We start from the raw sequence: 23,059 nt of genomic DNA, 5'->3' as shown, positions 1-23,059 counted from the left end.
TATCGTATAAAAGCGCCAAAACATAAAAAAATGATATAAATGAGGTATCGCTGTAATCGTACTGACCCGAAGAATAAAACTGCTTTATCAATTTTACCAAACGCGGAACGGTATAAACGCCTCCCCCAAAAGAAATTCATGAATAGCTGGTTTTTGGTCATTCTGCCTCACAAAAATCGGAATAAAAAGCGATCAAAAAATGTCACGTGCCCGAAAATGTTACCAATAAAAACGCCAACTCGTCCCGCAAAAAACAAGACCTCACATGACTCTGTGGACCAAAATATGGAAAAATTATAGCTCTCAAAATATTTTTTGCAATAAAAAGCGTCTTTCAGTGTGTGACGGCTGCCAATCATAAAAATCCGCTAAAAAACCCGCTATAAAAGTAAATCAAACCCCCCTTCATCACCCCCTTAGTTAGGAAAAATTTAAAAAATTTATTTATTTCCATTTTCCCATTAGGACTAGGTTTAGGGCTAGGGTTAGGGCTAGGGTTAGGGCTAGGGCTAGGGTTAGGGCTAGGGTTAGGGCTAGGGTTAGGGTTAGGGCTAGGGTTAGGGCAACAGTTAGGGTTGGGGCTAAAGTTAGGGTTAGGGCTAGGGTTAGGGTTAGGGCTACAGTTAGGGTTAGGGCTAGGGTTAGGGCTACAGTTAGGGTTGGGGCTAATGTTAGGGTTAGGGTTGGGGCTAAAGTTACGGTTAGGGTTTTGTTGTGAATTCCGCTCTTGGGCTCCTTCCGGTGGTTCTAAGTGGCACTTTTGTGAGTTCTGCTCTTGGGCTCCCTCCGGTGGTTTTAAGTGGTATGGCTGCTCCTTGGATTTAGCAGTTAGCAGCTGCTTCCACTGATTGTCTATTCTGCTCGGCTATTTAGCCTGGCTCTTTCCTTCAGCTTGTGCCACTTGTCTATGGTTCCTGGTTGGATTCACATCTCTTTTGGATTTCCCTGTTATCCTGACCAGTTCAGCAAAGTTAAGTCCTTGCTTGCTCTTTTCTGTCCACAGGTTTTGGACTTGTCCGTTCTGTGCTTTCTATGTTTTGTCCAGCTTGTCAGTATGAATTAATTCTGTGTAGCTGGAAGCTCTGGGAAGCAGATTTGCCCTCCACACCTTTAGTCAGGTGTGGAGATTTTGTAAACTCTGTGTGGATTTTTTGTAGTGTTTTATACTGACCGCACAGTATTCCATCCTGTCCTATCTATCTAGCTAGACTGGCCTCCTGTGCTCATCCTGGTTTCATTCTGTGTATGTCTTTTCCCTCTCCACTCACAGTCATTACTTGTGGGGGGCTATCTATCCTTTGGGGATTTTCTCTGAGGCAAGATAGTTTTCCTGCTTCTATCTTTAAGGGTAGTTAGTTCTCTGGCTGTGACGAGGTGCCTAAGGAGTGTCAGGAGCATCCCACGGCTACTTCTAGTGTTGTGTTGAGCTTAGGGACTGCGGTCAGTACAGGTACCACTTCCTTCAGAGCTCGTCCCATGTTGCTCCTTAACCACCAGATCATAACGGTACAAGTGGCCAAAAATGAATTAAATGCATCTCAAAAGAAGGAAAAAATTCTGAGCCATTCTGAGTGGTTCAGGATTTATGCTCTGGCATGGATGTTCAGGGTTTGTTTTCTCGTGTGGATCAACTTGCTGCAAGAGTACAGAGTATCCAAGATTATGTTGTCCAGACTCCGGCTTTGGAGCCTAGAATTCCTACTCCTGATTTGTTTTTTGGGTACAGATCCAAGTTTTTGAACTTTAAAAATAACTGCAAATTGTTTTTTGCTTTGAAACCCCGTTCTTCTGGTGATCCAATTCAGCAGGTTAAAATCATCATATCCTTGCTGCTTGGTGACCCTCAGGACTGGGCATTCTCCCTTGAATCAGGGGATCCGGCATTGCTGAATGTAGACGCATTTTTTCAAGCGCTCGGATTATTGTATGACAAACCTAATTCTGTAGATCATGCAGAAAAAACCCTGTTGGCCCTGTGTCAAGGTCAGGAAGCGGCAGAATTATACTGCCAGAAATTTAGGAAATGGTCTGTGCTCACTAAATGGAATGAGGATGCTCTGGCTGCTATTTTCAGAAAAGGTCTTTCTGAAGCCCTTAAAGATGTTATGGTGGGCTTCCCTACGCCTACTGGTTTGAGCGAATCTATGTCTCTAGCCATTCAGATTGATCGGCGTCTGCGCGAGCGCAAAGCTATGTACCATATGGCAGTGTCCTCTGAGCTGAGTCCTGAGCCTATGCAATGTGATAGGATTTTGACTAGAACAGAACGGCAGGAATTCAGACGTCAGAATAGGCTGTGTTTTTACTGTGGTGATTCTGCTCATGTTATTTCTGATTGCCCTAAACGTACTAGGAGGGTCGCTAGGTCTGTTACTATCAGTACTGTACAGCCTAAATTTCTTTTATCTGTGACCCTGATTTGCTCATTATCGTCCTTTTCTGTCATGGCATTTGTAGATTCAGGCGCTGCCCTGAACTTAATGGACTTAGAATTCGCCAGGCGCTGTGGTTTTTCCTTGCAGCCTTTGCAGAGCCCTATTCCTTTGAGGGGCATTGATGCTACACCCTTGGCCAAGGATAAACCTCAGTACTGGACGCAGATGACCATGTACATGGCTCCAGCACATCAGGAAAATTGCCGTTTTCTGGTGTTGCATAACCTGCATGATGTTGTTGTACTGGGTTTTCCATGGTTACAGGAACATAATCCGGTGCTGGATTGTAAAACTATGTCTGTAACTAGTTGGGGTTGTCAAGGGGTACATAGTGACGTTCCTTTGATGTCAATTTCCTCTTCCCCTTCTTCTGAGGTCCCTGAGTTTTTGTCGGATTTTCAGGATGTATTTGATGAGCCCAAGTCCAGTTCCCTTCCTCCTCATAGGGACTGTGATTGTGCTATTAACTTGATTCCAGGTTGTAAGTTCCCTAAGGGCCGACTTTTCAATCTGTCTGTGCCAGAGCATGCTGCCATGCGGAGCTATGTTAAGGAATCTTTGGAGAAGGGGCATATTCGGCCGTCTTCGTCACCATTGGGAGCGGGTTTCTTTTTTGTTGCTAAGAAGGATGGCTCCTTGAGACCCTGTATAGATTATCGTCTTCTTAATGAGATCACGGTCAGATTCCAATACCCCTTGCCTTTGCTTTCTGATTTGTTTTCTCAGATTAAGGGGGCTAGTTGGTTTACTAAAATTGACCTCCTAGGAGCATATAATCTTGTTCGTATTAAACAGGGTGACGAATGGAAAACTGCATTTAATACGCCCGAAGGCCATTTTGAATACCTTGTGATGCCATTCGGGCTCTCTAATGCTCCATCTGTGTTCCAATCCTTCATGCATGACATATTCCGCAATTATCTTGATAAATTCATGGTTGTATATTTGGATGATATTTTGATTTTTTCCGATGATTGGGAGTCAGGATGGTATTCCAGATCCTTCGTGATAATGCTTTATTTGTGAAGGGGTCTAAGTGCCTATTCGGAGTTCAGAAGGTCTCTTTTTTGGGTTTTATTTTTTCTCCCTCGTCTATGGAAATGGATCCTGTTAAGGTCCAAGCTATTCATGACTGGATTCAACCCACATCTGTGAAGAGCCTTCAAAAATTTTTGGGCTTTGCTCATTTCTATCGCCGTTTCATTGCCAACTTTTCCAGTGTGGTTAAGCCCCTTACTGATTTGACGAAGAAAGGCGCTGATGTAACGAATTGGTCCTCTGCGGCTGTTGAGGCCTTTCGGGAGCTTAAACGCCGATTTACTTCTGCCCCTGTGTTGCGTCAGCCGTATGTTTCTCTTCCTTTTCAGGTTGAGGTTGACGCTTCTGAGATTGGGGCAGGGGCCGTTCTGTCTCAGAGGGATTCTGATGGTTCTTTGATGAAAAGTTAAGTCCTTGCTTGCTATTTTCTGTCCACAGGTTGTGGACTTGTCCGTTCTGTGCTTTCTATGTTTTGTCCAGCTTGTCAGTATGAATTAATTCTGTGTAGCTGGAAGCTCTGGGAAGCAGATTTACCCTCCACACCTTTAGTCAGGTGTGGAGATTTTGTAAACTCTGTGTGGATTTTTTGTAGTGTTTTATACTGACCGCACAGTATTCCATCCTGTCCTATCTATCTAGCTAGACTGGCCTCCTGTGCTCATCCTGGTTTCATTCTGTGTATGTCTTTTCCCTCTCCACTCACAGTCATTACTTGTGGGGGGCTATCTATCCTTTGGGGATTTTCTCTGAGGCAAGATAGTTTTCCTGCTTCTATCTTTAAGGGTAGTTAGTTCTCCGGCTGTGACGAGGTGCCTAGGGAGTGTCAGGAGCATCCCACAGCTACTTCTAGTGTTGTGTTGAGCTTAGGGACTGCGATCAGTACAGGTACCACTTCCTTCAGAGCTCGTCCCATGTTGCTCCTTAACCACCAGATCATAACAGGGTTTAGATTACATTTACAGTTGGGAATAGGGTTGGGATTAGGGTTAGGGGTGTGGTTAGGGTTACTGTTGGGATTAGGGGTGTGTTTGGATTAGGGTTTTAGTTATAATTGGGGGTTTCCACTGTTTAGGCACATCAGGAGCTCTCCAAACGCGACATGGCATCCGATCTCAATTCCAGCCAATTCTGCGTTGAAAAAGTAAAACAGGGCTTCTTCCCTTCCGAGCTCTCCCGTGCTCCCAAACAGGGGTTTACCCCAACATATGCAGTATCAGCGTACTCAGGACAAATAGGATAACAACTTTTGGGGTCGAATTTCTCCTCTTACCCCCGGGAAAATACAAAACTGGGGGCTAAAAAATAATTTTTGGGGGAAAGTTTTTTTTTTTTAATTTTCACCGCTCTGCGTTACAAACTATAATGAAACACTTGAGGGTTCAAAGCTCTCACAACACATCTAGATAAGTTCCTTAGGGGGTCTAGTTTCCAAAATGGTGTCACTTGTGGGGGTTTCTACTGTTTAGGTACATTAGGGGCTCTGCAAACGCAATGTGACACCTGCAGACCATTCCATCTAAGTCTGCATTCTAAATGGCGCTCCTTCCCTTCCGAGCCCTCCCATGCGCCCAAACAGTGGTTCCCCCCACATATGGTGTATCATCGCACTCAGGACAAATTGGGCAACAAATTTTGGGGTCCAATTTCTCCTGTTACCCTCGGGAAAATGCAAAACTGGGGGCTAAAAAAATAATTTTTGTGGGAAAAAATTTTTGTTTTATTTTTACGGCTCTGCATTATAAACTTCTGTGAAGCCCTTGGTGGGTCAAAGCACTCAAAACACATCTAGATAAGTTCCTTAGGGGGTCTACTTTCCAAAATGGTGTCACTTGTTGGGGGTTTCAATGTTTAAGCACATCAGTGGCTCTCCAAACGCAACATGACGTCCCATCTCCATTCCTGTCAATTTTGCATTGAAAAGTCAAACGGCGCTCCTTCTCTTCCGAGCTCTTCGATGCGCCCAAACAGTTTTTTACCCCCACATATGGGGTATCAGCGTACTCAGGACAAATTGTACAACAACTTTTGGGGTCCAATTTCTTCTCTTACCCTTGGGAAAATAAAAAATTGGGGGCGAAAAGATAATTTTTGTGAAAAAATATGATTTTTTATTTTTACGGTTCTGCATTATAAACTTCTGTGAAGCACTTGGTGGGTCAAAGTGATCACCACACCTCTAGATAAGTTCCTTAGAGGGTCTACTTTCCAAAATGGTGTCACTTGTGGGGGGTTTCAATGTTTAGGCACATCAGGGGCTCTCCAAACGCAACATGGTGTCCCATCTCGATTCCAGTCAATTTTGCATTGAAAAGTCAAATGGCGCTCCTTCGCTTCCGAGCTCTGTCATGTGCCCAAACAGTGGTTTACCCCCACATATGGGGTATCGGTGTACTCAGGACAAATTGTACAACAACTTTTGGCGTCCATTTTCTCCTGTTACTCTTGGTAAAATAAAACAAATTGGAGCTGAAGTAAATTTTTTGTGAAAAAAAGTTAAATGTTCATTTTTATTTAAGCATTCCAAAAATTCTTGAATATGGGTTTGAGCACCTAGAGGGGTGCAGTTTTTAGAATGGTGTCACACTTGGGTATTTTCTATCATATAGACCCCTCAAAATGACTTCAAATGAGATGTGGTCCCTAAAAAAAAATGGTGTTGTAAAAACGAGAAATTGCTGGTCAAATTTTAACCCTTATAACTCCCTAACAAAAAAAAAATTTGGTTCCAAAATTGTGCTGATGTAAAGTAGACATGTGGGAAATGTTACTTATTAAGTATTTTGTGTGACATATCTCTGTGATTTAATTGCATAAAAATTCAAAGTTGGAAAATTGTGAAATTTTCATAATTTTCGCCAAATTTCCGTTTTTTTCACAAATAAACGCAGGTACTATCAAAGAATTTTTACCACTATCATGAAGTACAATATGTCACGAGAAAACAATGTCAGAATCACTGGGATCCGTTGAAGCGTTCCAGAGTTATAACCTCATAAAGGGACAGTGGTCAGAATTGTAAAAATTGGCCCGGTCATTAACGTGCAAACCACCCTTGGGGGTAAAGGGGTTAAAATGGTGTCAAAGCTGTGCAGACATTGAGAATGCACAAATTTGTACATTATAGTGGTTCCTATTCTGGAAATATTAATAATAAAACGTCAGATTATTCCAAGTCTTTATATATATTTATTAAGAGTGTGTATTTGCATTCATATTCAGGGAGGGGAGCCATGCAATGTCAATGAATCCACCATCTTCAGTTTATTCGCCAGTGGGTATGAGACAAAGCCTGCCCTCCGTGTCCCTATCCATGTAGTAGAGCTCAACAATGTACCACCGGAACTAAGAATGTCGGTAGGAGTCTCTCCGCAACACGGCACAGCAAAGACCTCAGCCTTAAGGAACGAATGCCAATCTCGGGTAAATCCAGTGAGTCAACTGTGAGCACATTCGTGAGAAATCAAGCAAATGCAGGTCTTGTGAAATAAATTATTACAGTATTTGCTTTTTCTTCACAGTTCTGCTTTCATGTATATTCTGTACGAATCCTTTATCGGTAAAATAAAGTACTTTTAAAATTAAATAAATCACAATGAAGCTTGAACCACATTTTCCTAAGGAACATGCTATCATTTGTACCTCTCTCTGTTCCTTTCCCTATTCACATGTGCCAACTGCTTCCCTCTCTATTCCTGTACCATGACTCTAGTTATTCATGCTACTCCTTCTTGCACTGTTCCCCATCCTTGCTGCTAGTTCTTCTGGTCCTACATGTACACTGATTTTTCTACTTGAGCTTTTGCCTATTTCTTCCCTTGGTCATCCAAAGCCATCTGCTTTTTTCATATTGCCTTCATATTATAATTATTATTATTATTGCGCCATTTATTCCATGGCGTTTTACATGTGAGGAGGGGCATACATAATAAAAACAAGTACAATAATCTTGAACAATACAAGTCACAACTGGTACAGGAGGAGAGAGGACCCTGCCCGCAAGGGCTCACAATCTACAAATTTGCCTTTACCCCAATACTTCATCTGGTCTTTCATGCACTCTGCTACTGTCCGATTTGCACCTAATCCTTCCTGCGGATCTCTTTTTCCTTCCTTCCTGCACTCTCTGCTTCTTTGTTTCTTCCTCTTACGTTTATTGCACATTTTAGTCCTTTATTTAGTCCTTCATGCCACCATTTCCCTATATGTTCACTACGTTTCCTGCTCTTTTCTTCCATCTTTTGTAGCTCCTTCTTCCTCCTCCATCTGTCTTCATCTCTGTTCCTTCCTCTCATTTTCTAGAGATTAATCACTTTGATTGAATACTTTAATTAGCTCTGTAATTAAAGTGGCGTTAGATGATTTGAACATTTTACTTCTGGTTATTTTGTCTTTTTTCTTGCATTATAAACATACATTGAAAGGCAAGTGCATCTTCTATAACATTTCCTTTTTATAGGAATCCACATACCATCCAAGTTGGGTAAAAACTAGATATGGAGCTTGGTACCTTGATCCTAAAACATGGAAGAGACAGAAAGTCAATAACCCAATGAAAGACCCAACAATAGAAGACGACGAAAAGGGTGCACTTTCAGCAGAAAGGCTAAGTCAAATGGTATGGTATAATCTGTTTATGCTCCTCAACATTGACATTGTATCATCAAGAAGGAAAATTAGTGGAATTATGGAATTCAAAGAATAGATTGACATGTTAATGATATGCAAATGATAAAAACAACATTTGTAAAACATCTTGATTTACTTATTATCGAGATTACTCTCTTTGGCATGCTATCAGTGAGGTTATTAATGGTTGCCAGAACTGTTCTTCTATGCTAAATACACGAGGGCCCACAAGTCATCAAGATTAGCCGCTGGCATCTTCCTTTACAATTGCCAAGCAATGACAATTCAGATGTGCTCAATCAGAGACAAATCCAGCAATGTTGCAGGCCATGGTAGCAGGTTTCGGTCACTAAGGCTACTTAGAGTAGCACAAGCAAAATGCTGACTGGCGATGTCTTGTTAAAAAGCGGCTCATAGAACACTTTGGAGAAATGTCTCTACCACTGGTTCTACGACCAAATCAATGTAACTCTAAGCTGTTAGTGTACCTGGAATCAATAACAGAGGGTTCTAACTACAGTATATTATACCACTCTTCACCATAATCTCAAGACTAGGACTGGTGTCATGTTTCCTTGTGAAGGGTTCTTTATGGCATTGTCCAAATGATCTCCAGATCAATCTCTGGCTATCACTATGTCCAGAACTAAACTGTGACTTATATCTCAAGATAATAAACCTCCATTCCAGCCTCCATTGCCATCTTACTCTGCACCATGATAGCCTTTGAGAGCGGTAGAATGAGGTCAATGGAACACCAGTAGCCAAATGTGGGCACCTTTTGCTATCATTCCAGTTTGTTGTTTTTCCAACCACTTGAATATTCACCGTTGGACAATATTAACAACTTGGCTTACGCCAAAGTGCAATAGCGCCAGAGTGATAAACCAAGGTATTCTATTTCAAGGATTCTGTCCCTGTCAGTTTGTGATAGTCAATGGCAATAATTGGTGATTGTTAGTGGTGATAATTGGCATGGCAATAAACAAGAGGCATCACACAATTATTGATGTGGTTAAAAAAATAGCTTCAATCTGACTTTTATGTCCCTCCCACATGCCACAAATTGGAGCTAGGTGCTTGAAAATGTGATCATTTACAGATCTTAGCGACACTTGTTACATTCACAACTTGCTAAATCTTACAGCTCAAACTTTCTGTTCTTGAAATTCCAGTGTGGAGAATTGTATAATGATGTTTTACTTTCTGAACATATGAAGCTGATTAACCCTTGTCAGGCTGCATAATTTTACAACCTTAACAGGCTGCATAGGTACAATTGTACCTTCACATATACCTCCACTGTGGGAAGACTTTACTTGGTTTCAGAAACTAAAGTTCATTCAGCTACAAATGTTATGCTGATATCTATTGTTCAGTGTTGTTACTGGTCACTTATGTTGCTGTCAATTAAGTTAATTCAAACTGGGAGTGGCTTCTACTTGTCTTCCTGCCTCCCTCCTCTCATTAGCCATTTTGCTGTTCATCTCATTGCTGTGAGCACACATTTCTAGGCTTGTGAAGTCTTCAATTTCTTGGAAACGAAGGTAGGAAAGTCTCACAGCATCTAACAGCCAGTTATACCTTTATTCTCATTATGTGGGGACAGAACAGTCAAATTGTCTTTCAGCCTGGACTTGGCTTACATATATTTTGTATGAAACTTATCACTATAGGTATAATTTTTATACGAAAAATGGATAATAATTAGTATCTACATATTGTTTTACGATGTTTACGATTTATATTCAGCACAAAATACGAAGCCAAATTTCATCTAGCAAGTCATCATGAGTGATAGTAATGCTGGATCTAGTTTCCGCCATAATCCAAGAAAACGTGTTTGCAGGTTAGTATAATTTTGTGAAAAGCCAATAATGTAGTATTTCGGAAAATTATTTATTTTACATTTTTTCATATTTACAGATTTACGTCTGACGAAATAATGCGAATGCTAGAAGAATCTGATTCTGAGCATGAGGATGAACCATATGTTCCATCTGATGATGAAAACTATGTACCACAAGTGGATGTTACTGAAGAAGATTCAGACATTGAACAAGAAATGGTCATAGAGCATGAAAATGAATACGAATCAGACGAAAGTGTTGAGGATGATTCTGTGCCTCAAAGTGCAGGCGACATTTGGACTGCTAAGGATGAAACTCAATGGTGCAGTAATCCACTGCCAAATGCACAAACAAAATCTCGTAATGTCCTACGACAAAGAGGTGGCCCTGCAGCAATCAGCAACCTATATACAGCAAAAGAGCTATTCAAGTCCATCATGACTCCCGAGATGTGTGACATCATATTACGGGAAACGAATCGAAAGGCCAAGAGAGTTTGTGATGCTTACAACAACGAACTGGTACAACGTTTTCCTGATTCTTCCAAACGGCCACCACAAAAAACATTCAAGCAATTTACTGAAACTGAACTTCATGCATTTTTGGGCATACTGATTGCTGCTGGTGTGCACAGAGCCAACAAAGAGAATCTGGAGGAAATGTGGAATGTTGCTGCTCTGCCTCTTATACGTGCAGCCATGTCTCGTGACCGCTTCAAGATGATACTCAGATTTATCAGGTTTGACAACGAAAATACACGTGCAGAACGTGTGCAAACAGATAAAGCTGCACCAATACGGGACATCTGGACAATGCTGAACAGTAATCTGGAGAGAGCCTACAAGCCATATCATTGTATCACCGTCGACGAGCAATTATTTCCATTTAGAGGTCATACTAAATTTACCCAGTATATACCTTCAAAACCAGCTAAATATGGCATAAAGATTTTCTGGGCTTGTGACTCATCAAATGCCTACCCTTTACAAGGTCAGCTCTACACTGGGAAACCAACTGATGGTCCTCGACAAGTAAACATTGGAGAACGAACAGTATTGGACCTAGTGAGCTCGTATAAAGGCTCTGGAAGAAATGTCACCACCGATAACTTCTTTACAACCATGGAACTAGCTAAGGTATTGAACTCCTGGAACATGACACTAGTTGGTACAGTGAGAAAAAACAAAAGGTTCCTACCTAACAACATGCAGCCTGCCAAAGAAAGGCCTGTATACTCGACAAATTTTGCCTACAATCATGATGCAACAGTCTGTTCATATGTACCAAAGAAGAACAAATCAGTCGTGCTTCTATCATCTATGCACATGACGGGAGAAGTTGAAGAGACACTAGCAGCCAAGCCAGAGATAATAAAATACTACAACATAACAAAAGGTGGCGTTGATGTTATGGATAAAATGTTGGGAGAGTACACTGTGAAACGACGAACATCACGTTGGACTTTGGCATTTTTCTACAATATGATTGATGTCAGTGGGTTAGCATCCTACATCATCTACAGAGAACACAATCCAAGCTTCAGGGCAAAGGATCAACGAAGAAAGTTCCTGAAAGATCTCGCAAATCAGCTGTGTATGATTGCAATTGAAGATCGTAGTACAAACAAAATGATAATGAGAAACCATTTTCTTCGAGGTGCAGTAGAAATGGTGCTTGGACGATGCATTGTGGTAGCATCGCAGCCAGCAGCTGGCCCCAAAATACCTCATGGTAGTCGTGGACCCTCCCCTGTTGTTGGTAGTTGCTATGTCTGCAGAGACCTGAGGCGAAAACAACGCAAGACTAGAAAGTCTTGTGTGGTTTGTGTGAAACCCATTTGCGATGAACACTCTGTAGCAAAGCCAACATGCATTACTTGCAAAGAAAATCAATAAAAAAAAGTTTCTTACATTTTCTTTTATAATGTAAATGAACAGTTTTTTACTTGTTTATAATAGTTAAATAGCATTATCATTAAAAAAAAATTTATGCTTTTTCCCTTGCATTATCTTCATTCAAAATATATGAGGTACATTTGTACCTATGCAGCTTGTTATGGATGCAAAAAGATCTCGACCCCTTATCTCGGAAGCGGGTGGAGATATTTTATTGAAATTTGGCCAATATATTCTGGACCAAAAATGTAGAGATGTCACGAAATTTCAGCCCTCTACGTCTTTTCAAAAAAAAGTTATTGCAATTTTAAAACGGAATAGTTACAATTGTACCTATTCAGCCGGATAAGGGTTAAACAATACCACACCACATAGTTGACTATAGAAGGACAGCGGTTGTGTATTTTATAGTACAATAATAGAAGGTTTTAACAAAAGCTCTTGCAAAATGTTTCACTTTTAATCTGACTTATAACACCTGTACCTCTGATGAAGCAGGATTAACAGTGAAACATGTTGCGAGCTTTGTGTTCTAGGCTTTAACAATTGTGCTGTTTTTCCCTGACACATGTAAGCTGGTGTGTACTGCAGATGCACAGTCTACATATTTAGGCCATGTACACACTATCAGTATTTGTAAGCCAAAACCAGGAGTGGGTGATAAATACAGAAGTGGTGACCTGTTTCTATTATTCTTTTGCTCTGATTGTTCCACTCCCAGTTTTTGCTTTCAAATACTGATGTAAAATACTGACCGAATACTGACCTTGTGAATGTGGTCTTACTGCATCACTAGGAGAGTTGCGGAATGGTACTCTGACACCGTCTATTCTAAAGATAGATGTGACCTAGTGGTGAGACTCTAATCTCGATATACCATAAAAGTCCCAGAAGGAAACAAGCCTTTATATATTCTGAAGTGCACGTTTAGGCCATGTTCACACGTTGCGGTTTTTACCGTGCATCCGCTGCGTATCTGCAGCAGTTTCCCATGCGGTTTACAGTACCATATAAATCTATGGAAACCCAAATCCGCTGTGCACATGCTGTGGAAAAAAACGTGCGGAAACGGAGCGCTGTTTTTTCTGCAGCATGTCAATTCTCTGTGCGGATCTGCAGCGTTTCTGCACCCATTGACTTGCATTGAGTCGGGCACATCCGCAGCAAAACCGCAGGTGTAAAAAAAGATCTTTGGTTTAGTTGCGGGTGAAACGCTGCAGATAGGGAGGGGGAGTGTGTAGGCGGAGACTGTGCGTGCATGTGTGTGCGGGGGCGGGGTCTGTGCGGGGCTGTCGGGGGTCTGTGCGGGGGTCTATGTGAGCTGCCGGGGGGTCTGTGTGGGCTGCCGGGGGTCCGTGCAGGCTGCCGGGGGTCTGTGCGGGCTGCCAGGGGGTCTGTGTGGGCTGCCTGGGGATCTGTGGGGGCTGCCCGGGGTCTATGTGAGCTGTCGGGGGGTCTGTGCGTGCTGCCGGGGGGTCTGTGCCGGCTGCCGGGGGGTCTGTGCCGGCTGCCCGGGGGTCTGTGTGGGCTGCCCGGGGGTCTGTGTGTTCTGCCAGGGGTCTGTGCGGGCTGCCGGGCGTCTGTGCGGGCTGCCCAGGGGTCTGTGCGGGGCTCTCGGGGTCTGTGCGGGCTGCCGGGGGTGTATGTGTGTGTGTGTGTGTATGTGTGTGTGTGCAGGCATCATCCGATGGAACTACAAGTCCCATCGGGCTATGCCTGCTACAGTGACAGTGATTGACACATTAGCCAATGATGGGACAGTAGTAGTCCCATCATCCGGCTAATGTGTTGAATGTAAAAAACAAAACAAAACACAAACATATAACATACAACAGAACATTCAACATATGACAGAACAAACAACATATAACATACAACATATAACAGTACATACAACATGACAGAAAATACAACAGTACATACAATATAACATGCAACATATAACATAACATACAACATAATCATACAACATATAACAGTAAATACAACATACAACATATAACAGTGCATACAACATACAACATATAACATACAACATATAACAGAACATACAACAGAACATACAACATATAACATACAACATATAACAGAACATACAGCATACAACCGAACATACAATATACAACCGAACATACAACATACAACAGAACATATAGCATACAACATATAACATTCAACAGAACATATAACATACAATACATACAGTACATTCATGCATTACATGTAATACATACATATATACATTGAGTACATACTCACCATCAACTTGTCACCTTGATCCCCGAAGCCAGTGTCACCTGTAAAAAATATTAAAATAATAAACAAACAATATACTCCCTGATCCGCAGGTATCCAATTAACACGAGTGTCCCACGATGATCTCCTATGGAGAGCAGCAGCATCAGCTGATGCGACCGCTCACCAGGGGCACCAGGAATACAATAACAGAAGGTATCCTTCCGCACTGTATTCCTCCGCCACTGTAAAAAATAGTCCCTAGTCTCACTTGTGGCACTGCTGTGTGAGAAATTTTCCATGCAGCATTGCCATAAAGTGAGACTCTGAACTAAGGTAACCTCAGTGATACACTACAGGAGCCAGTGTCTCCTGTCAGTGTGTCACTGAAGGTCTATAGAGCAATGACGTCACCCGATGTCACTGTTCTATAGGCAAGATCATCTTGGGACACTCCTTATTAATTGGACTGCGTCGGACAGGGAGTATACGGTTTATTATTTTTAATTTTTTGCAGGCGCTCGAGTATGGTAAGTATGGTTAAATTAAGAATAATAAAATACTTTTTTTCTAGCTGTGTCTTTATTTTTTTTAACTCTTTCACTACTATTGGATTAAAAATGGATAGGCGTGTTATTGACGCCTCTCCATTATTAACCGGGCTTAATGTCACCTTACATTTGCAAGGTGACATTAACCCCTTATTACCCCATATCCCACCGCTACTCGGGAGTGGGAAGAGAGGGGCTAAGTGCAGGAATTGGCGCATCTTACACATGAGCCATTTCTGGGACGGCTGCGGGCTGGTATTTGTAGCCGGGGGGGGGGGGGGGGTTGGCAATATCCATGGTCCCTCTCTAGGCTATGAATATCAGCCCGCAGCTGTCTGCGTAGCCTTTCTGGCTATAAAATATAGGGGGACCACACGTCATTTTTTGGGGGGTCCCCCTATTTTAATAGCCAATAAAGGCTACGCAGACAGCTGCTGGCTGATATTCATAGCCTGGGAGGGGCCATGGGTATTAACACTTCTCAGGCTACAAATATTGGCCACCGGCCGTCGGCTTTCCCCCTCTGGTGCAGAAAATTGCGTGGGAGCCCATGCCATTTTTTTTCGTTTTTTTTTTTTTAATTAAACGTTCTTTAAGAAACATAGGCCTTGTTATTATATATCTATGGATATATTTATAGATGGATATCTATGGATATATGTATAGATATATCTATCGATATAACTATGGCTATATCTATCTATAGATAGATATATCTGTAGATACATAGATATATCTATCCATATATATATCTGGCTACTTTCACACATTAGGTTTTTGCCGTCAGGCACAATCCGGCGAGTTTTGAAAAAAACTTATCTGGTTTTTTTTTCTGCCGGATCCATTTTTCTCATAGTTGTATTAGCGCTGCATTGCGCCTGATGGCCACACGTTTCATCCGTTTTTGCCGGATCCGTCAGAAAAGCTGTTTCCGGCGGACTGAGAAAACGTACAGAAGAACGGTTTTTCTGTCTGGCGAAAAAACGCACAGTGACGGATCCGGCGAAAAATGTTTACTTTCACACATCAGTTTGTTTCCGTCAAGCAGGATTCGGCAAATTTTTGAAAAAACGGACCTGTTGCAAGTAGTGAAAAACTGATGCAACTGATCTGTTTTTTTTAGAGAGAGAGAATGGAAAATGTGCATGATTTCAATGGAAAAAATGCATGAAAAACCGGATTCGGAGTCCGGATTCATCATTTCACATCTCAGTTTCATACATTTTTTTGCCGGATCCATCACTGTGCGTTTTTTCGCCGGACATAAAAAACTTTCCTCGGAACGTTTTCTCCATCCGCCGTAAACAGTTATTTTTGACGGATCCGGCAAAAAACGGATGAAACGTGTGGCCATCAGGCGCAATCCGGCGTTAATACAACTCTATAAGAAAAAAAACGGATCCGGCAAAAAAAAAACAAAACGGATCCGTTTTTTTCAAAACTCACCGGATTATGCCTAAACGGCAAAAACCTGATGTGTGAAAGTAGTAGTAGATATATCTATCTACATCTATCTCATTCCTTCTATCTATATTATTATTATTATTATTCATTATTATTCCATGGCGCTTTACATGTGAGGAGGGGTATACATAATAAAACAAGTACAATAATCTTGAGCAATACAAGTCACAACTGGTACAGGAGGAGAGAGGACCCTGCCCGCGAGGGCTCACAATCTACAAGGGATGAGTGAGGATACAGTAGGTGAGGATAGAGCTGGTTGTGCAGCGGTTTGGTTACTGCAGGTTGTAGGCTTGCCGGAAGAGGTAGGTCTTCAGGTTCTTTTTGAAGGTTTCGATGGTAGGCGAGAGTCTGATATGTTGTGGTAGAGAGTTGCAGAGTAGGGGGGATGCACGAGAGAAATCTTGTATGCGATTGTGGGAAGAGGAGATAAGAGGGGAGTAGAGAAGGAGATCTTGTGAGGATCGGAGGTTGCGTGCAGGAGAGTACCGGGAGACGAGGTCGCAGATGTATGGAGGAGACAGGTTGTGGATGGCTTTGTATGTCATGGTTAGGCTTTTGTACTGGAGTCTCTGGGTGATGGGGAGCCAGTGCAGGGATTGACAGAGGGGAGAGGCCGGGGAATAGCGGGGAGACAGGTGGATTAGTCGGGCAGCAGAGTTTAGAATAGATTGGAGGGGTGCAAGAGTGTTAAAGGGGAGGCCACAGAGCAGGAGGTTACAGTAGTCGAGGCGGGAGATGATGAGGGCATGGACCAGGGTTTTTGCAGATTCTTGGTTTAGGAATGTACGGATCCGTGAAATATTTTTGAGTTTGAGGCGGCAGGAAGTAGAAAGGGTTTGGATATGTGGTTTGAAGGAGAGATCAGTGTCAAGGATTACCCCAAGACAGCGGGCTTGTGGGACTGGGTAGAGTGGGCAGCCGTTTACTGTAATGGATAGGTTCGTTGGGGAGGTCGTGTGAGATGGGGGAAAGATGATGAATTCTGTTTTGTCCATGTTAAGTTTTAGAAATCTAGTGGAGAAGAAGGATGAAATAGCGGACAGACATTGAGGGATTCTGGTTAGTAGGGAGGTGATATCTGGTCCAGAGATGTAGATCTGTGTGTCGTCAGCATAGAGATGATACTGAAAGCCGTGAGATTCTATGAGCTGTCCCAGGCCAAAGGTGTATATGGAGAAGAGCAGGGGTCCTAGAACTGAACCTTGCGGGACTCCGACAGATAGGGGGCGAGGTGAGGAGGTGGTGTGTGAGTGGGAGACGCTGAATGTCTGGTCAGTTAGGTATGACGAGATCCAGGATAGGGCCAAGTCTGTGATGCCAAGGGATGAGAGGGTCTGCAGCAGCAGGGAATGGTACACTGTGTCAAAGGCAGAGGACAGGTCCAGGAGGAGGAGGACAGAGTAGTGTTGCTTGCTCTTGGCGGTTAATAGGTCATTGGTGACCTTAGTTAGGGCAGTTTCTGTGGAGTGGTGTGACCGGAAGCCTGATTGAAAGCGGTCGAAGAAGGAGCAGGAAGATAGATGGGAGGACAGTTCAAGATGGACATGTTGTTCCAGTAGTTTTGAGGCAAAGGGGAGAAGTGATATAGGGCGATAGCTAGATACAGAGGATGGGTCAAGAGAGGGCTTTTTAAGGATAGGTGTGATTGAGACATGTTTAAAGCTTGAGGGGAAAACGCCAGTTGTTAGTGATAGGTTGAAGAGATGGGTTAGGGTTGGGATGAAGACTGTGGTGAGGTTTGGGATGAAGTGGGATGGGAGTGGGTCAAGTGCACAGGTGGTGAGATGTGATCTTGAGAGTAGAGTGGAGAGTCCGTCTTCTGTAATGGTGGAGAAGTTGGTTTTGGAGGTGGAGGGCTGGGTAGTTGGGAAAAAGGGTTCTGGGGTTGTTTACTAAAACTGTCTCTGATGTTCTCAATCTTCTGCTTGAAAAATGAGGCAAAGTCTTCAGCTGAGATGAGTGGGGAGGGAGGAGGTGCTGGGGGGCGGAGGAGAGAATTGAAGGTGTTGAATAACTGTTTGGGGTTGTGAGACAGGGAGGATAGGAGAGATGAGAAGTAGGTTTGTTTTGCTGTGGCGAGTGTGGTTTTGAAAGTAGTGAGGGACTGTTTGAATGTGATGAAGTGCTCGTTGGAGTGGGATCTTTTCCATCTGCGCTCAGCAGCCCTGGAAGCTCGCCTCAGTTCTTTGGTCAGGCGGGTGTGCCAGGGCTGTCTGTTGATTTTGTGAGCTTTGGTATGTGTGAGATGGGCAAGAGATTCCAAAGCTGCAGCTATTGTGGTGTTATATAGAGCGGCAGCATCATCCGCATTGTGTAGGGAGCTTATGTCTGTGAGAGGGAGGAGGGATTCAGAGAGTGAGTGAAGATCAAGGCGTTTGAGATTTCTGCGAGGGTGTGAGAGTTTGTGGGGTGGGTATTGTAGACAAGGAGTGGAGAGAGATGAGAGAGGTGAGTTCTATATCTATCTATCTAAATATCTATCTATGTAATGGAGTGTGGGTTGGACAAATGTAAAAGAAGTTGGACAAGACATGACATCACAAATCTTTTTTTTTTGTTCAATAATACATCTTTAGTTAGCTTTCAAAAACGCATAAAAAAAGTATAAACAACCGCACCAAAACCGTGCAAAAAACCGCATCAAAACCGTGCAAAAAACGCACCTGCGTTTTCTGCCAAGAGCTGCGGATTTAGTGGAGAAAAATCCACAGGCAAATCTGCAACGTGTGCACATAGCCTTAGAGACTGAGTTAACGTTATTATTTGGAAACTTGTTTGGTGGCACACTATAGCATGTTACAGCCTGTAAACATTTGGATTTTTTGAAAGAACTACTGCATTGGACATAACCAATGAACAATTCCAGTTGCTTTTGTGATTAAACTTACCATGGAATCTTTTATTAATTTATATTTAACCAATTTATATAGGATGAAAAGCTTCTGCAGCTTCATGGAACTATTGCCTTTAAAGATTTTATTGAGAAGAAGGGCTATAGAAAACCAGAGGTGAGGGTTGCCAGTCCCATTTGCTATAATTTTTCATCTAATGTCATATTCTAATAACTTTATCTAAATCCTACTTTACATAAAAATAGGTAAATATGATAATCTTTGGGTGATTATATTTGCACAACCCAATGTAAAATTAATTTTTTGAGGTTATCTTGTTTTCTTTACTGAAATATAAAGAGACTGTCCACAACTTAGAAAGCATTTAAGAAGTGGTTGTCCATCGTGAACATCATTCTCTCACGACACACATGCCGCGGATGCGACAGTAAAGGGAGGCTCCGCTTTCCACCCACTTGTCCACTCACCTATCACAAAAGGCCATTAATGATCTGAGCACACCCCAAAGACAGTTCCCACATACACGCCACACTTTACGCTGCCACCACTCATCGTTTTGCCAAACCAGAGAGACACCTGTACTGGGCAACACACTAGTATACATGCACAAGCAGCTTTCCTAAGCTTCTTAATGGTTTACTACTTGCACTCTGGCTGCAAGGTAACACAACCAAGCTATTTTATTGTGGGTACGTTAGAGCAACAAGGGACAAACTTAAATATAAAAAAGTACAGTTCTTAAGGATACAAAATATGAAATAACAAAAGCACATACATACCGGCAAAAGCAATATAAAAGAAAAGGGATAAAATACAGATACGTCTTCCAAATTGGATCTGTTAACTCTTCTAGCGGAGGAGAGCACTACAAGAGAAGTGGACAGATCTGCAATCCACATTGCTTCTCCTGTGTTCTGTCACAGATGTTCTTTAGATGACATGTTATAAATGGTCTCAGCAGACCCCTCACTCCTCCCTCTGCTGAGGCAAGAGGTGGACGGCTGATTAGATTCGATCCTAATCCAGTTTTAGCCCTCATTTCTGCTGTGGGTCATATTTTTCCCCAGGAACATCGTAGAAAAACAATATGTCCATCATCTTAGTGAATATCTTCAAGCATTCCATACATGCCATATATGAATATGATATATTGTGCTCCTGTGGGTTGCCAGCTAACAAACTTTTGCAATTTTCCTCAACGATGCAAAAATGCTCCCTGATCATGGATATATTCATGATCAGGTACAGGCGGCAGCTTCCGGTCCCAGCCTGCTCGCGCAGGCGCGCAGGGCCTATAATGACATCGCGGTCACATGACCGTGACGTCACAGCAGGTCCTGCTCGCGCAGGCGCGCAGGGCCTGTGATGACATCGCGGTCACATGACCGTGACGTCACGGCAGATCCTTCTGCCAGACGATCTGTGCCAACAGAACGTGGCGGTTGTATCGTGAGGAGCCGGAAAGGAGGCGTAGGTGAGTATATAATTGTTTTTTATTTTTTTAATTATTTTTACCATTAGATGTTTTTACTATTGGCGCTGCATAGGCCGCGTCAATAGTAAAAAACTTGGTCACACAGGGTTAATAGCAGCGGTAACTGAGTGCGTTACCCGCGGCATAACGCGGTCCGTTACCGCGGGCATTAACCCTGTGTGAGCGGTGAGCGGAGGGGTGTATGCGGGCGCCGGGCAGTCAGTGCGGGGAGTAAGGAGCGGCCATTTTCTTCCGGACTGTGTGCGTCGCTGATTGGTCGCGGCAGCCATGACAGGCAGCTGCCGAGACCAATCAGCGAACGAATAACCGTGACAGAAGGACAGACAGACAGATGGAAGTACCCCTTAGACAATTATGTATATAGATATTTATTATATTATAATAGTTGGTTTCACAACTATAAATAAATAACTACAATCACTTGCTTCCTATATTCATCAACAAGCTTCTTATACCTCTCAGCTAGAATTTCTGACCACTCTTCTTTTGCAAACTGCTCCAGGTCACTCATATTTGAAGGGTGATTCTCCCAACAGTAATTTTAAGAACTCTCCAGAGCTTTGTTTCCATCCATTTATGGGTGCTTCTTGAAGTATGTTTGGGATCACTGTCCTGCTGGAAGACCCATGACCTAGGACACAAACCCAGCTTTCTGACACTAGGCACTACATTGCGACCCAAAATCCTTTGGTAAACTTCAGATTTCATCATGCCTTGCACACTGTCAAGGCACCCAGTGCCAGAGTTGGCAAAACAACCCCAAAACATCTTTGGGCCTCCACCATATTTGACTGTAGGTATTTTGTTCTTTTCTTTGCAGGCCTCATTTCGTTATTGGTAAACAGTAGAATGATGTACTTTACCAAAAAGCTTCATCTTGGTTTCATCTGTCACTTTCACAGAAAGATTTTGGCTTACTCATGCGCATTTTGGCAAACTGCAGTCTATTGTTTTTATGGCTCTGGGTCAGCAGTGGGGTCTTGCTAGGTCTCCAGCCATAGAGTTTCAGTTCATTCAAATGTTGACGGATAGTTTGCGCTGACACTGATACACTCTGAGCCTGCAAGACAGCTTGAATTTCTTTGGAACTTGATGATTGGGACTGCTTATCCGTTCTATCCTGTATTGCAACATTTCTTCAGTGTTTCTCTGACCTACACATCAAGGGAGAGTAGATAGAGTGCCATGGGTTGTAAACTTCTTGATTATGTTGGGCACCGTGGACAAAGGAACATCAAGATCTCTGGAGATGGACTTGTAACCTTGAGATTGTTAATATTGTTCAACAATTTTGGTTCTCAAGTCCTCAGACAGTTCTCTTCTCCTCTTTCTCCATGCTTAGTGTGGCACAATGCAAAGATTGAATCACCTTCTCCCATTTTTATCTGGTTTCAGATGTGATTTTTATATTGCCCACACCTGTTACTTGCCACACGTGAGTTTGAAAGAGCACCACATGCTGTAAAGAAGGTTGTTGTTTACCCACAATTTTGGAAAAGTGGCAACGATTTTGTGCAGCCCATTTTTTGGCGTTTTGTGTGAAATTATGTCCAATTTGCCTTTTTTCTGTTTTTTTTCTGTTGTTCCAATACATACAAATGAAATAAACATATGCATAATAAAACATACAGTTGTGCTCAAAAGTTTACATATCCCAGCAGAATTTTTGCTTTCTTGGCCCTTTTTCAGAGAATAACAATAACATCAACACTTTTTCTCTACTCATGGTTATTGGTTGGGTGAAGCCATTTATTGTCAAACTACTGTGTTTTCCCTTTTTAAATCATAATGACAACCCAAAGCATCCAAATGACCCTGATCAAAAGTTTACATACCCCATTTCTTATTACCATGTATTGCCCCCTCTAACATCAGCTTGAATTCGTTTATGGTAGTTGTAGATGAGGTTCCGTATTTTCTCAGATGGTAAAGCTGTCCACTCTTCTTGGCAAAAAGGCTCCAGTTCCTGTAGATACCTGGGCTGTCAAGGCTCCACCATGAGTGTAGAAAAAGTTTTGGTGTTATCATTCATATTCTCTGAAAAAAGGCCAAGAAAGCAAACATTCTGCTGGGGTATGCAAACTTTTGAGCACAACAATTTTGTGGGAGTAATACTTCAATTTCTAGAACAATTTCAATGGTGCCAACACTTTCAGCCATAACTGTCAGTACACTGTGAACAAGTCTAATATCCAACATACGCCTACATGTACAGATGAGTCACATTCCAGCTCTGTAACGCCCTATAACAGCATTGAGGATAGTGTTAACAACTGTTCCTTTTTTAAAGGCACTGTGACCTTTGGAACTGTGATTGCTGGCTTTCCTCCCTTATTTACAGAGAGCCTTGGCATAAAGCCATTTCCTTACATGAAAATAGAGTAAGGGTATGTGCACACGTCAGGATTTCTTGCAGAAATTTCCTGAAGAAAACCGTAAATTTTCTTCAAGAAATCCGCATTTTTTTTTTTTGCGTTTTTTCGCGTTCTTTTAGCATTTTGCAAGCGTAATTAGCTTGCAGAATTCTAAAGTTTTCCAAGCGATATGTAGCATCGCTTGGAAAACTGACTGACAGGTTGGTCACACTTGTCAAACCTAGCGTTTGACAAGTGCGA

At 42.4% G+C, this 23,059-nt stretch overlaps 1 protein-coding gene across 2 annotated transcripts in view; it reads left to right on the top strand.

Moving 5' to 3' along the window:
* Positions 1-23,059, top strand: part of FAM47E (family with sequence similarity 47 member E) — a 113,781-nt gene that overhangs the window by 62,732 nt on the left and 27,990 nt on the right. The window contains exons 5-7 of one of the 2 annotated variants that reach the window (XM_069743244.1): positions 6,693-6,893; positions 7,930-8,088; positions 19,028-19,105. In XM_069743244.1, coding sequence (XP_069599345.1) covers positions 6,693-6,893; positions 7,930-8,088; positions 19,028-19,105 — 438 coding nt within the window. Of the gene's footprint in view, positions 1-6,692; positions 6,903-7,929; positions 8,089-19,027; positions 19,106-23,059 lie in introns of both variants that reach the window. The other variant, XM_069743239.1, reaches the window with a different exon arrangement.

The sequence above is a fragment of the Ranitomeya imitator genome, chromosome 1 (genome assembly GCF_032444005.1).
Source record: "Ranitomeya imitator isolate aRanImi1 chromosome 1, aRanImi1.pri, whole genome shotgun sequence".
Lineage (NCBI taxonomy): Eukaryota > Metazoa > Chordata > Amphibia > Anura > Dendrobatidae > Ranitomeya > Ranitomeya imitator.
This window is presented reverse-complemented; position numbering and strand designations above follow the sequence as displayed.